Here is a 16,967-nt window from a genome sequence, read left to right on the forward strand (position 1 = left end):
GCCAATAGCAAGACACCTCTCTGATGATTGACTTTCTCCAGTGCCCTACCCTCTTCCCGGTGCCCAGCTCAGACTGAGAGTACTGGTCGGGTGGGCACAGCCGGTTCGCCATGGCAACCGTTATTGTAACCGCAGGGAAGTGGCGAGGGAGGGAAAGGAAGGAATAGGTGGGCCCGACAGTGGAGCCGTGGAGGCCTGAGTTGGGGTGGCGATTACCGTACATCGGTCGTGTTTTGCGCTCAGGTTTTCTTGCGATGCATAAAGGCTCAAGGAGAGGATTGTATTTTTTTTCAGCGCTCCATTCTTTCTGGGGTATAGTTATGTCCCAGTTGATGAGTGTTTTTGAATATCAAGACTATGTAATGCAATCTTAACTACAAACCGCATTGTGTTGCGGAAAAGGGAGGGGAAAAAAGGGATGTTTATTCAGACCTGACTTTCCAAACTGTAATGTTACAGCTCTGTTTCCGATATTTATTTATTTATTTATTTATTTATTTATTTATTTATTTTGTCACAACAATATATGTAGGTATCATACAAAAAGATTATATAGTATATAAACACTTATATGAGTAAATATAAGGAGGTATAAGCATATATATATATAGGAAGAAGAAAAGAAAAACAATAGGACAGGAACGGTAGGTAGGCACGTTTGTGCGCTTATGCACGCCCCATATGGTCCCCTTAGGAATGGGGTGAGGTCAATAGTAGAAAGTTTTTGGTTAAAGCTTTTAGGATTATGAGAAGAGACCACAGAGTCAGGTAAAGTATTCCAAGCACTGATGATTCTGTTACAGAAGTCATATTTTCTGCAATCTAGATTAAAGCGGTTGACATTAAGTTTAAATCTATTAGTTGCTCTAGTATTATTGCAATTAAAGCTGAAGAAGAAGAAGAAGAAGAAGAATAGAATTTTATTGGCCAAGTGTGATTGGACACACAAGGAATTTGTCTTGGTGCATATGCTCTCAGTGTACATAAAAGAAAAGATACGTTCATCAAGGTACAACATTTACAACACAATTGATGATCAATATATCAATATAAATCATAAGGATTGCCAGCAACAAGTTATAGTCATACAGTCATAAGTGGAAAGAGATTGGTGATGGGAACTATGAAACGAATAATAGTAGTCTTTGACAGGAAGGACATTACAATAGATGATTCTGTGAGTTAAACTTAGGTCTTGTCGAAGGCGACGGAGTTCCAAGTTTTCTAAGCCTAGGATTTTAAGTCTGGTGGGATAAGGTATTTTATTGTTTTCAGAGCAATGGAGAAAGGTCTTTAACAGGATGGGGGTTGTCTGTAAGGTAATGTCCATCTAGTATGTACTTAGTGTTTGGGTTCTTTTTTCCTATATGTAAGACTGAGCATTTGCTGGTTGAAATTTGGAGCTGCCAATTTTTAGACCAAGCGGTTAGATGGTCAAGGTCGTTTTGAATGATAGAAGTATTGTCTGTGGTGTTAAATAGTTTGACATCGTCAGCAAAGAGAACACAATTACTTGAGATATGGTCACAAAGATCATTAATGTATAGTATAAAGAGTGTTGGTCCAAGGACGCTGCCTTGAGGAACGCCACTCTTGACAGGAACAGGATTTGATAAAGCATTGCCAATTTTGACCACTTGTTGTCTGTTAGACAGAAAAGCAGATATCCATTTGTGAAGGGGTCCTGAGATGCCATAGGATATTAGTTTTAGGAGAAGTTTATCGTGTACTACTGAGTCAAAAGCTTTGCAGAAGTCTATGTAGATTGCATCTATTGATTTGCCTTGATCAAGATTTGTAGTCCATATGTTTTTACAGTGGAGAAGTTGTAAGTTACATGATAATTTTTTCCTGAAACCAAATTGTTTATTGGAGAGTAGGTTGTTAGTTTCTAAGTGTGAGGTAATGGATTGGTTGATGATTGATTCCATGACTTTGCAGGTGACGCAGCAAAGAGAGATCGGTCTGTAATTTTCGACTAAGCTGGGGTCTCCTTTTTTGAAGATAGGGATGACTGTGGCTAGTGACCAAAGTTTGGGAAGGGAACTGGTAGTGAAAGCTTTATCAAAGATAATACTTAGGGGTTCTGCTATATTAATGGAAAGTTTTTTTAAGAAGTATGCACATAGTCCATCGGGTCCAATAGTCCATCGGGTCCAACAATATCCAATAGATACTGTTGATTCAGCGCTGAATGAAAGTCACTTCATTCTACATTTTAAAAATTATACCTTGCAACCAAAAACTTCTTTTAAATAAGGAAAACAATGATTAATAATACATAATTTCCCGTTTCCTGGCTATATTGCTAACTGGCCAAGTATCTTGCGCCTATGTATATTTCATTTGGATGTTTTAATGTTTTTATTGGTTTTATACTGTTTTTATTATTTTAAAATGTTTCAAATATGTTTAATATATTTTTTGAATTGTAAGCTGCTCAGTCATTGACTGAGAAGGGCGACTACAGAAATTGAACAAAAAATGAAAATAAATATTTTGTGCTAATGATTTAACATATTTGAAATCAGAATATGAAAACAATTTCAAGGGTTAAAAACCCTAACTAAAGCGAAGCGTTCATGCAGTTTTAAGTGGAATCACCTTGGTCTGGTTATCTTTGGACTAAGATGACATGAAAAGGAGCTAAAATAATATTTTCTAATTTACTTTTGTGCCAACAGACTCCTAGCAGAAAAGAAGCAATAAATGTTCCCAAATGGAAGCTTTGATGATTTGTAAGGAAAAGGGCCTCATGCCAAGTGCACTTGGGTGGGGTAGTGAAGAAGGAGCCACACACTAGGAGAAGTGACAAAGTAGAAAAAGTCTAATTTATGAGGAGTATTTGTGACAGTTGAGGGTTTGGACTATTGCATCAATAGGGTGTCTCTACCTTTTCCATGGTAAACTCTGTCTTGGATTCTGTAAAACAAAACTATTTCATCCCACAAAAGTTTTTTCTGCAGTACACAACTTAATGTTGAAGTTTTTCCTGCAGTACACAGTGTTGCAGGTATTTCTACATCTGAATAGTTGATATGCAAATTTAAAACCCCACCCTAGTCCTTTCTCTTTTTCTGATGCATTTGTTAAAGGCCAAACATCCAACAGGTCAGTGGGGTGTAGTGCTTTGTTCTTTTGGCAAAATACAAACTCCTGTCTCCAATTCCTAAATACCACAGCAGGTCTCTGGAAGATGTTACAGTAGTCCTTGACTTACAATAGTTCATTTAGTAACTGTTCAAAGTTACAACACTGAAAAAATAACTTCTGACCATTCTTCACACTTATGACCATTGTGCATCCTCATGGTTCCTTGATCAAAATTCAGAAACTTGGGAACTGACCCCTATTTATAACAATTGCAGTGTCTCAGGTTCATGTGATAATCTTTTCCAACCTGACAAAGTCGATGGGGAAGCTAGATTCACTTAACAACCGTGTTATTAACTGCAGTGATTCACTTAACAACTTGGCAAGAAAGATCGTAAAATGGGGCAAAATTCACTTAATAAATGTTTCACTTAACAACAAATTTTGGGCTCAATTGTGCTCGTAAATTGAGTACTACCTGTCATAATCTACATTTATGCAACTTGCTAAATTATCACTCATGAGCTGACAAGCCATATTTATTATAAAATGTTTTTGAACCATAATACATCATATAGTTGCCTTTGGACATGTGAATGTAACAATTGAAAATTGTTATTAATCATGATTTATGATTTAGAATAATGCACAAATAAATCATTATGCCTTTTGGGATTCTGTGGTTTGAGCTGTTTGAAAAACATTTCTTTTGGTTGCTCTTTAACTATTGTTCCAAAAAAGGCTGTGTAACTTGTAAATATCCTATCAAGGAACCTATGTGGCTGACGTCTTATATATTTTATTGTAAAATGATAGTTTGCAGCAAAGTGTCTTAAATATTCCTCTGAAGGAATATTTTAAAATGATATAAATGTGCTACTGGAATTCACAGAGGAGATGGTATAAATGTGTGGTGTTTTCTGAGAAGTACCCTGGTGCTTCTTTTGGGATCAGCTGCCTTCCACAATATAAGTAGGACTTGGTTAACATGGATAATGTCTTAGCATACCCAAATTGGTGGCAATTTGCAGTTCTTCCATGAGGATGTGTTTTTCATTTTTATGCCTTTTTGGGATTTCAAACTTGTTTTTTGCCTCCTTCTGGGCTAGGCACATACTGTACTGTAACTAGCGCACTGCTATAATATCACTAATATCTCCATTTTTCTCCAAGTGCTAATTTTCTCATGGCAACCAAGGTCTTTCCATCCACGCTAGCATTGGTAATATTTTTTGGTGCAAAAGTGAAATGATGGGCAAAAATCTGGATTTCCAGTAGATGGAAGCAAATAGTCTTTTGCATCTTTCTCTATGATTGTAGTCCAACCTAGTAATAGATACTCTTGCCACTGATCTTTAGTATAGAGTGGAATACGGTATCCAAGTGAGTAGTTCAAAGTATAAAATATAGTACTGTATATACTTTGGCCTGGTGTCATATGTGAACTTATTGCACTTTGCCATCTAGCGGTGAGTTAAGTAATTCTGTTTGTCTTTCTGATGATGATAATAGTTTCATTTTTTGCTTTCACTGTTTTCTATGTTCAATAATTTGGATATAGGTGCTCCACTTTGGACATAGCTGCCCTATTATATTTTATTATCTCCATCACAGTAATTTCCTAGTATTTTTTATGATGCATAGAATTTGAAGCAATGTCTAATTATCAGGAAGATATACAAATAGTTTTAGCAGTGGGGCATTCTTAAATAACATTGAATTCAACACAAGGTTATTCAACCCTGTCATGTGTTCTTTTATAATCCCATTTTCCTTCTTGCTTACTTGGTCAGTTGGGACTGTAAATAATTTATTTTTGTTCATATAAACATTTTCTCTCCTGTAGTTTTCTTTTGGGGATGTATTCTTTCAGTTTCACCCCCTCTAGTATCAGTTGTCAAAATAATTTACAATTATTATTACAGGTAGTCCTTGACTTACAATCATTCATTTAGTGACTGTTCAAAGTTATAATGGCATTGAGAAAAAAGTGATTTATGAATGGCCCTAACAGTCAGGTGATCAAAATTTGGATGCTTGGTAACTGGAATGTATGGGGTCATGTGATCTCCATTTGCGATGCTCCCAGCCAACTTTTGACAAGCAAAGTCAATGGGAGAAACTGGATTCACTTAACAATTATGTGATTCACTTAAAAACTGCAGTGAGTTGCTTAACATGGCGAAAAAGGTGGTAAAATTGCCCATGATTCACTTAACAACCAGCTTGGTTAGCAACAGAAATTCTGGTCCTAATTGTGATTGTAAATCGAGGACTGTAATCATATTATGCTAACTTTCTTTTTTTTACTATTCTGGATCCTATGAGCATTATCTCTATTTTTATCATCACAGCCTTTTTTGCTTGGCCACTCACATCTTGATACCTCCCTGCCAGTAGTCTTTGCTCTTCTGGATTCATTTCTTTTAATATCTCAAGGTTTACTATTTCATTGTTGTCCTTTACCACTGTAACTATATTTAGATATATGTAATTAAAGTAATTTACTTCTTCCTCACATTATTTCTGCTTTCATTTCTCCTGATGTCTGGTAAATAGATGCTTTTGTCTGCTCAACCACGACAGTGCTTTTATAAATAAACAAACCCCCATGACAGCCTTTTTCTGAGAATACTCATGACACAATCTTAAAAATCCAAACATATTTATCAGCCACAAAAGATTACTTTCTCTTTCTGAGATGTATAACACATCAAAAACATGGGTAACTCCACTGGAAAAGGTTTGCCTAATTTAAGAAGCATATTATTATTAAACTGAAATGTTAAGGAGAGCATGAAAAAATATAACGAAAGGTCTAAAAGTTAATAGTGATGGAAAGGTCGAAAGAATTGCATACCGTTAGCCAAGAAAAAAAAATAGCAATTACTGTATCTTCAGAGTTTTGAAGAATTTTCACATAAAAGATAAAGCAAATTTGGATTTTAAGATCAGAAAAATAGGATTTGAACTAATAGGTGTATATTATTCAAAAGTAAATTTTATTTCAACTATAACCTGTTTGCCAATAAAAGAGATTGTCTCAAATAGTGGACACCCTGTCAGAGATAATGCAGCTGTTGGTTTTCTGTTTCATTGAGAAAATGAAAATGAATTTGATCGTTTTGAGGTCACAATCTAGAACGCTTATTATTTCTGACTCTACTTAATTGCAGAAGTTGGTGATAGTTTCTAATTCAAATTTAATGCAAGCTTACACTATCCAAGCTCGTGGATTTTTTTTTACTTTTCAGTATTAGCAGCAATCAATGATTAAGTATGTATATGTATAAGTAGAAGGCATATATAACAGTAAACTTTCCTTCCATAATATTTACCTCCATGTAGATGGAGTTTACATTTATATTTGGTGAATCCAGATTAAACAAAGGCACATCAAAAGTTGTTAGCAAACAGCATGGACTCCAAATTTCATATACATTTGTAATGCTTTGCCACTAATATTTCATGACACATATTTCTAGTCACTCTGGAAAAGTTTTAAGAGTCACAGGTTGCCTTCTCCTACCCTAAAATTTGCAATTACATTAAAGCTGAGAAATTAGTTTTTGAAGTTCAGAAAGGAGATTTTGGTGTGGATTATGAGAGTTAATGCTAGCTTTAAAGAAATCTAGTCTGTGTGGTTGTCAATTCTAACAAAACGGTTACATATGAACTGTTTTACAATACCACCAGTTACTACAACCAACTGAACCTCTGGTATACAATTTGGACTAACCTAATTGGGTTTAGGAACCCTGTTATATTAAATTGTATATTTTAAAAATCAAGTTTTAAAACCATTTTATTGTCTATCCATTTAATACTTCTTCTGATGGTAATCTATATTTTCATTTGAGACACTACAATGTACAGAAATGAACAGCAAATACTTTTCGGAGAAGAGATACATTTTTTGCCCAGAACATTTTTGAGTTCACCATAGGAAGCCAAACCTGAGAATCATTAGGCTTTCATTTTTGCCTGGCTGTTCTTGGTCTAATAGGAATATCACTACATTATAAAGCATCCATAATTTCTTTAGTGCAGTAATTAAAAATGCTGGACAGATCCAGTCTCTGAATTCAGAACCATTTTGATTTTTCCTTGAATGCACCTTCTCAAATATAACAAAAGAGTAGCCATGGCAGTGTATTTGGTCCATGATAGAATGCATGACGTCATTCAGTCAGCATCTTCCAGTTTCTCCAGTTGACATTCAGTTGTTCAGATGAATGTAAACATAATTCTTAAAATAATTGCTGTTTCCTTTCCATTCATTTCTATCAAATGAAGGCAATCATAAAGCTGAACAGCAAATTAGATCAGATTTTTTCGACTTGACTTTGTCTAATGCTGATCAGTCTATGAACTTGTAACTAGGTAGTTTTTCTTTCACAAAGAAATAATTTATCTTTATGGGTACTCTGAAAACTAAAGAGAAATCGCAAAAGTACCAATTTAGCAATCTTTATTTAAAACTTTTAATTGTTTACAGTTTTTAACCTTTTCAGTAAATGGCTCTTACAGCAACAGCTGAAAATCAGGCGACAATATTAGAACCCTTAAGTGAAGTTAAGTATGATGTCAACAAATATAAAAAATCCTAGATTAGGCTACCAGGCCTGGGTTGCAAAATTAAGTTTATCACAAGGTATCGAGAAGTTATGTATCCTGTATTCCTTTGCTGTCATCTAAAGGTTATCTGAGGTTTGGCAGCTGTACATGTATTAATGTTAATTTGTTTTGTTTCTTTTTTGCCTCTTTCATTAAATAATCTGAATTTTAAATTTTACCATAAAGCGTACTTATTTACTGTGTGAAGTTAGTTTGCTTAAACACGGTTTGCTATGTAAACAATAAATGGTTACAAATTAAGCTATAAACTATGGTTTACAAAGTATAATAGCTCTCATTCTCTCTTGCTGTCTCACATTTATTGATACCTTTAAAAAGAACCCGCTCAAATAATCAATATGTAGTGGGCAAGCCTTTGGTGGCTGGAGTCTACATGTTATAGAAGGCTGAGAGGAAGGGGGGTTTCTGGGCTGTAATGAGATGGAGAGTCGCTTCTCCTTGTGTTTTGTCTTGGAAGGATAGTGCATTGCTATTTATTTAAGTAATTTAAGTCTCAATTGTGGGGCTTTACTCTATAACTACTCTGTTTGTTCATCTCAAAATCATACCACTGATTTTCAACTATTATGACAGGGGTCCATAACCGCCGGGCTGCAGCCCACTATTGGACTGTGGCCTATTCGAAACCAGGCCCGATGAGTAGAGGGCTGGCATGCACTTGCACGGCCTGGTTCTTCTCTCCTCCCCCACCCCAGGCCACCAAGCCACAAAGACTGGGACCACTGTATTATGACACAACAAAATCTAGTAGCACAAATAATGAGAATGCAAGAGGTATGCAACTCAGAGGATGTGGACTGCCTTCCCTTCTCTTAACACACATCTTATAGCATCCATTGATACTGATTTTAAAATACATGTCAAAAGGTATCCAACATTTTTTTCAGTTTATTTTTTTTTTTAAAATTTATTCTGCCTATCACCCTACAAGGTGACTCTGGGCAGTTTACAAGTTATAGAACAAGAATAAGAATAATATAGAACAAGAATAATTAAAATATTAAATATTAAAAACTACAAAGGTTAACTCATTGTTAAAAACTGTACTAAAAGTACAGATCTAAACTGTACTAAGTGAGCTAAGAGATGGATGAGATGGTCTTCTTACCCCCATTTGATTGAATTGTGCACCTCATAATTAAAACAAAAAATCACCTATAACTTGTTATTGACTCACTTATTGCACTATTTTATGATCCTATAAAGAAACAATACTGCAGTATCAAATATTTAGTAATATTTTAAACTAATGATATCCCATTGCCTCAATCACTAATAAGGATATATGAGTAGATTTCTTTTCTTCCGGACTGACTGACTTCAGACAGAACACGTATTTCATTTATAAAAGGGCAGGGGGGAAGGTCTTATGGAATATGATGCACAGCTCATACCTATTGTTCATGAGGCACAGGGTAAGTATAAAAACAGCTCTGAAGACTCATTCTGCAGTGTAGAGCAAGTTCACCAGAGTTCCAGTAGCCTCAATAGACTCCAGCAGGTCAGCCTGAATATACTTCAGTAGGAAGACATATAATAGTGAGTATTGAGTATAAAGCCCATACAAAATTCATCAGTAAGTGATTAGTATTCTTTAAAAATTGAATTATTATCTTGTATTGTTCATCAAGCCTTTTGGGGGGAGGTGAATCATTGCATTTGCTTTATGGTTTTCGAAGCATATTGTTTTATAGGCATCTGCTCTTGGTTTTCCTTTATGATACAATCCTTCCCTAACTTGACTGCTGGCTGGCAATGGGTGCTGAATTTGAAAAAAAATCCTGACAGTATTTACATGAGGAAGTCTGTAACCAAGTAAATGTATACTTTTTTTTAATGAAAGGAATAATACAAATGTATTTAATAACTCCTTTTTTAGCTTTAAATACAAATAACATGTAAATCAAATGTGATGGTTTTGTTATATTGAACTGATACCGTCATTCTTATGGTACTAGTGTTACTTAATTGCTATACATTAAAGCAATATGAAAGATTAATTATCTTTACTTCTTTTTGATTGAGATATATTTATTCTTATTAGTAGTTATTTAAAGATGGCATGTTATAATTGTACTTCAGTGATTATAATTTCATCTCATTAAAAAGTTTACAGGACCGAAAAAAGATCTTCTTGTCAGAAAAACATCTACAAATGGCAAAAATTATATTCATCTTTTTTCTTGCTTGCTTTGCAACATGTCAAGAAACAGAAAAGTAAGAATTTCATATAGAATTATGTAATTCTATGTATTATATATCTTGTATTATGTATCTAGAATTATGTATTTTGCATGTGAAATTAAATGTTAAAATGTAATTATACCAGTATTTTACTAGTTAAAATTGTAGAAAAAAATTAAAACAGGAATTTAATGTTATCTTTTTCAAAATTATTTTTCATTTAAAAATTGGTGACATTTTTTTAAGGCAAAGTTATCCTGTAGCCAGTAAATAGCAAAACTAAATGTAAGACTCTTCTGGTATTTTGTTAATTCAAAAAACGACTTGGAGAGCATCAAAGTGAATCATAGGTACTGATGCTGAACAATTTGACTCAGACTGAAAGCTCACGTTTAACCTTCTGAATTCAAAACCCAACTAGACTTGATGCATAAAGAAGATGGGGTTTCTAATTCTTTCGGCCATTCTTTCTCAGCTTAGCCCAGCTCACTTCAAAGGGTTGCCATTGTGGGGAAGATAGCAGGAGGGAGCATTATGTATACTGCCTTGATTTTTTTTTTTTTATTTGTCACAACAGTATAGAAGCAAGGCAGGATATCAACCTAACAATCAACGATCAACAATTTATATTATTTCCATTTGAAATTCTTGGAATGCCATTAAATGTTTGAGCAAGGAGTTGGATGTAATATGACAACAGAATGCAATGCTGTGTTCTTCTGTGTTCAATCTTCTTCTTTTCATTTTCGTTTGTTAAGAAGTCTGTAGCAGAAAGTGAAAGAGGCTGGAAATGTTTTATTCTTCCATTCTAAATATGTTCTGCTTCTCAAGGTACTGATTTTTCATATTTCAGTAAAAGAGCTGTGACAGAACACCAGCTGCTGAATGACAGAGGAAGAACCCTTCAAAGTTTAAAGCGACTCATGTGGCTCCATAATGCCATGGGGGGAGTGCATACAGCTAGTGGCCGAGACCTCTCCCAAGCACATGTCCTGCTGACCTCAAAGGAGCAAGATCTCTCAGATCTCTATGACACCATGGATAGAGAAGAAATGTCTGATATGATGGAGCCTTTATTGCTAGAGCTCCTGGGGAGGGGCACACCTTTTACCAAAATACCAAAAGCAAATCTGCTGCACTATCTTAAGAATGGAAAAGGCCACCAGGTCCTGCAAGATCTTTCTGATTTATTTCAAATGGGAAGCCAAGATGGTAAAAGAAATCTTAGTGCTCAGATGTAGATTTCTAACCCCAGCTGCTGTCTTTATCTGTGTCTGACCTGAATTATGTACTGTCCAAGTTAGGACAGAAATAAAGTTATGCTATAATTAGACATGCATGTTTCTGCCGTTTATTACTTCTTCTAGTTTTTACAGATAGTAAGGACCAGAGTACTTCACATTTCTAATTTAAGACAATGGGCCTATTATGAGAGTTTGCTCCCACTGGTTGTACTCAAGAAAAAGTGAACAGATTTTAAATAAAATTACTGGAATAATCAATTGAATCAGAAATAATTGGAACTACTTCTGTATAAAGAAATCATTCAGGTATATCTGTGGAAGAATTATTTTGAATTAATTGGCTGTAATTTTCCAAATTGTTAAAAGTGAAAAAAAATTATATCCAAGAGTTCTTGAGTCTTTAAAGACTAGTTTCATGGAAAAAGGCATGATTTTACATGTTCCAATGATAGAAATACTGAATGGAATGTGAAATGACAGGAGAAACAGAACATGTTATTTTCAGGCACCGTTCAAATAAAAATGCTAGATAATGTTCAGCTTTCTGAGCCATCACTCAAATAGGAATTTAGGTTTGCTTTCTCATCTAAGACAAGAGTAACATACTTAAGGGAGAGCTAATCAATTGGACCTGATTATCAGTCAAGAATAGTGCTTTGCTAATATTAATGCTATAGGTGCTGCATAACCATCACATTTATGACACAAGTAACCTAAATCTGATTTATTTATTTAAATTTTTATACCGCCCTTCTCCCGAAGGACTCAGGGCGGTGTACAGCCAAAGTTAAAACAGTTAAATATACAAAATTAAAATATCAATTAAAATACATATTCAATATGGCCAAATTAAAACCGTCAAATTGACCCAGCCTAAAATACCCCATATAAAATTACTAAAAATTAAAAATTTGAAAATTTAAAAATCAAGCCAGTCCCGCTTGGATAAATAAATAAGTTTTTAATTCACGGCGAAAGGTCCGAAGGTTAGATAGTTGGTGCAAACCGGGGGGAAGTTCGTTCCAGAGGGTAGGTGCTCCAACAGAGAAGGCCCTTCCCCTGGGGGCTGCCAGCCGACATTGCTTGGCGGACGGCACCCTGAGAAGACCTTCTCTGTGAGAGCGTACGGGTCGGTGGGAGGCATAAGGTAACAGCAGGCGGTCCCGTAAATACCCGGGCCCTAAGCCATGGAGCGCTTAAAGGTGGTAACCAGAACCTTTAACCTGATTAATGTATTGTACATATATGTGACCAAACTGCTTACTAGTGCAGGTGCATATTAATGTACATTGTGCAGGGCAACATTTTTCAGGAGTTTAGCTGAATGCCTATTAGATGGTGTTAAGCGTAAATTTGTTTCTTACTTTTGGAACATTGCATATATTTTTGGTACATTTTCAGAGAATCTCGTGACATACATCACGGTTAGATTTGTGAAACATCTGTGTTTCTTTTTGCTAATAATAAGGATGGTGGTTTCTCAGTTTCTAGTTTTATTTCACATAAACAGAAAAATTAACTTGTGGCATTTTATTTTGGGACAAGAAAACATACAAGACCACTTCCATACATTCTGAAGGAGTAATAAAAGGCACAAGCACATAATAAGCTAATAAGTCTGAGTAATGCACACTCTACAATTGCTAAAATATATACAGCAAGTAAAATGTATTATTGGGTATAGTTCAGTTTTTATGGATAATAAAAATACAAAATGTACCTTTATTATAGCTTGCTAAAGTGTCACAAAAGAGTGTGCAAGCATTTGACATCTTCAATTTTAAAAAAATTAAGAAATGATACAAAAACAATGAAGTGGAAAATGAAGTTCAGATGTAATTGCTGTAATAGTTCACACTCAGTGAGCTAGTTGAAGGTGTTACAGTTATCAGGTGATAGTACTATTCTGGATTTTTTAAAAAAAATCAGATGTTAACCCTTCATTTTAGGGCTTTTCAACTTTAATTTAAGATTGGGTGTAATGTAGGGTGTGTGTGTGTGTACTCCTTCATTTCCAGAAATAGAAAAGCCTGTCATATCATTCACATGCACATTTTTGCAAGATTTTGCTTGATCTCTATTAATGGAACTGCCCCTTTATGAAGGTTGGATTTATTTTCCTTCATGGACCAAGAAATCTACCTATTATTATGCAACCAAAAATATAAATATTCTGTTACTATACATGTAAGACAAACTCTATTTAAATCACATTTTTTGTCATAACAAAATGTCAATAAAGATTTTAAGTGGTATGGTGAAATATGTGAACTTACCTACTGTTTATGTAGAAGATACCATGAAGACATTATTCTTCTATAAATTGAAATAATAAAGCAAGTTTTAAAAATGTTAATGTGGAATTTGAGATTCTTGTCAAAATGCTCTAAGATGTCTTTTGATAAAAAGGATGAGGATGGCTACCCCAGCAACGTGTGTTTTTTCTTAGTTATTATAAGAATATTGAACTTTAGGTAGATTTATCCAAAGAATTTTTCATCTAAGTGTCACATTCTAGTCAGGGTGTCAGCAACTTTGTGGTATCACAAAGAGACAGAATTAACCGGCATACTTTTATCAGACAAGCTAGTAGTAAGACTTTTTAAAAGCTTTTTCAAAAAATTGCATTACAATTGCATCCTATTTTTTATGCACAATTGCATCTTAGTTTAATAGTTACCTGGTCGATAAATAATGTAGCTGTACCTTGTTTAAAAATGATCCCGAAGAAGTGCTTTGGATTTCATGTGATCACAAGTCATTACACAAATCTCATTACTTTTAAGGAAGCCCAACATCTGTGTGAGCTAGAAAAAAAACATACCTCATGGATTTTGCTGCATTATGTAAAGTCCAAAGTACTTCTTAATAATTTCTGAACTGCACACATTTCTGAATCAATCAGTTCATTATTTATAAATATTTGCTCTGATTGAACAGCTGTTTTGATATAGCCAACATATGATACATGATTATGTCTTACATGTTATTTATAGTTGGGTTATATAGAGAAGTTACACTAATCTGACCTAACACAAGGGTGTCAAACTCAAGTCATCAAGGCTGCGTCACATGACATATTGGGACTTTTTTCCCCTTTGCTAAACTTGGCATGGGCATGGCCAGAGCATGACACATCTGGCCCATGGGCCAGGAGTTTGACAGCCCTGACCTAACAGCTTAATAACCTGAGCCAGAATTTCTTTTGACTGAGATCCTTGGATTGGATCCAATCATCTACAGATTGGAGAAGTCTCGTGTTGTCCATTGAGTCATTTCCTTAAATGTCTGTTTTAGAAAGAAAATTACCACATGAAGAAATTAGAATTCTTGGTTCTTCCAAAGATGTCAATCTGTTTTAATGAACTGTGATATTTTTAAATTCTAAGGTAATAGTCATATTCATCCATTGCAAAAAAATATATTAATCCAACAACTAAATGCTGTAGCAAACTTAAAACTATAACTGTTCTATCTGGGCATAATTTTTCATCAGGATTCACTTCATCCACCAATCACTCTTACTAATGTGTGGTGATGTTAGGGGTAATTGAAGTTTTGAAAGCTTGTGGTAGATTAAGCCATCTGTCAGAATTTAATCCACAGGATGGGTGGGAGTTTTCTATTCCTGCTTTATTGGATTTAATCCTGTTGACCAGAAACTGCAGATTATTTATTTAGTGAGTAGATACTGTCTGTCAGTGATGCATAGAATTTGATTTGCCAATTAATTTGTATAGATGAACCAGTGGTGGGATTCAAATAATTTAACAACCAGTTCTCTGCCCTAATGAGCGGCTGGGTTGGTGTGGCTATGGTGGGCATGGCCAGGAGGTGTGACAGGTAGCACTGGACCTCCTGCACCCCCCTGGGAGCAAAAGCAGACTGCCTTTGGGCCTAGTAGGCCTTCCTGCACTTACCTGGGAGCCAAAATGGGGTGCATGGGGGCTTCTGGAAGGGGCGGAGCGGGGCCAGCCATCAATTTAACAACCAGTTCACCTGAACTGACTGAATCCCACCACTAAAAATGCCCCAACTGACAGATTGTACAAGCCAAGCAAATTGAATCTTAACCCATGGATTAGATGGTGAGGCTTCTCCATAAAAAATAACAGAGTCTTTTATTTGTGGAAATCTTGATCACGTACCTATGAAAGTCCAGGTAACAGCAAGTGTGCTGGTATATTATTTTACATGGTGCTGTTCAGTTCTGTTGTTTTGCTTTGTATGGCCTGAAGAAAGTTCTGCACTGCTCACCTTGTTCTTGAGGACTAGAACAAACTGTTATGGATCAGGGCTGAAAATAATACATAGTATTAGTGTGCTTCGTGGTTCACTGATTGCTAGAAAGGAATTTTCTCTTCACCAACCAGATGAAAGCAGACTGTAATGTGAACTTTGCTGTACTTGTTGCGGCAGTGACTGGGTCTCTAGCACAACTGTACTGAAGATGATTCCTCAGGCTTAAGGCCATGGCAAGAATTTTGTGCAATCCATGAGACACTGATTTTAATGCACCTTCCTTCCTCTAGTGGCTACTCCTCAACTCCTGGGGATACTGTCCTCATTGGAGGCTGGCCTGTTTTTGGAACCAAATCCCTACTGGATACCAGGCACTCTCTGCACTTGAGGGGTGGTGGTGAGAGGTTGAAGTACATACCTGCTGCAATGAATTGGTTATGGAAGACTTTTGATAAGATTCATTGACAATGGCATGCATCTTAACTTCCTGGGAACACTGACACCTCTGCAAATTGCTTCCTGGTCAGGCTGTCTGGGATCCTGTCCATGGATGGCAAGAGAAGACACATAACAATCTAAGGAGGCTATTCATAAAATGGCTGGTTGCCATGCAGCAGATGCCTGCCTGAGTTACAATCCATTTCAAAGTATACCAAGCACTTTTAAGCTTAGGGGTACTATCAACACAACTCATCCATGCATTACAATCCTAATAGGACAGGTCCAGAGGTCTACACCATATATTCTGCTGAACTGTCCTCCTTTAGGACAGGTTGTACTTTAGGTTGTACTTGGTCTCGCTGTTCATGGTGACCCTTTTTCACGGAAGATTCATCATTTGTCTCTGAACAATAAGCTTCATGCATACTATACTTGCTGTATGAGGAAGCTACTCAGTAATACAACTCCATCAGTTTGAAGAGATTGGTAATTTTTACTAAACACGTCAGATTGCAGAGAAAGCTAAGCCAGAACTGAAAGTAATTACAACTGTATAAAGGTATTTCCTCTCTTGAACCCTCCTGCCACCAGGGATCAAACAGTCATAGTCCAATGTCCTCTTCCTCCTTGGCCACGTGTTGTTTCACTTCCGTATGTTCTCCCTCTGTCAATCTTCTGGATGGAATGCGAAGCATGCAACTCCTGTTACATTCACACGCCAAATCAGTTCAAGCATCTGGTTGGAAGACTATCTCCTTCTTCACCTGCAATGATCAGCCGAACCCTGGCAACAGTACAAACCTCTCCCCCTTTCCCATAAATCAAGTAAGATATTCAGTAAAGAAAACCTTTAACGAAGTAATAAAACAGTAAAACACTCCAATAGGTAAATGTACACTTCAAATAAAGCGGAGGCTGACACTACCCTTGCATAAGAAGGATGGAACTCAGCATTTGCACGTTCCCCTGCTCAGCATCCTCAACATCCACTTCTTCCTTTGACAGTTGTGTTTATGCATCCACCACTTCATATAGTAGTGTGATTGGTTGTTTCCCAACATTTCCTGCAAGCTGCTGTCTAGGTTTCACAGCAGGGGAGAAAAAGTGTTGCAGTCATTGCTGTAC

At 35.9% G+C, this 16,967-nt stretch overlaps 1 protein-coding gene across 1 annotated transcript; it reads left to right on the top strand.

Moving 5' to 3' along the window:
• The first annotated feature begins 102 nt into the window (after positions 1-102).
• On the top strand, positions 103-11,219 carry LOC131194737 (parathyroid hormone 4-like). Its single transcript, XM_058176100.1, has 3 exons — positions 103-312; positions 9,841-9,948; positions 10,769-11,219. The coding sequence occupies exons 2-3, from the start codon at positions 9,887-9,889 to the stop codon at positions 11,154-11,156; spliced, it is 450 nt and encodes a 149-aa protein (XP_058032083.1). The 5' UTR covers positions 103-312; positions 9,841-9,886; the 3' UTR covers positions 11,157-11,219.
• The last annotated feature ends 5,748 nt before the right edge of the window (positions 11,220-16,967 follow it).

Source organism: Ahaetulla prasina, chromosome 3 (assembly GCF_028640845.1).
Source record: "Ahaetulla prasina isolate Xishuangbanna chromosome 3, ASM2864084v1, whole genome shotgun sequence".
Taxonomy (NCBI): domain Eukaryota; kingdom Metazoa; phylum Chordata; class Lepidosauria; order Squamata; family Colubridae; genus Ahaetulla; species Ahaetulla prasina.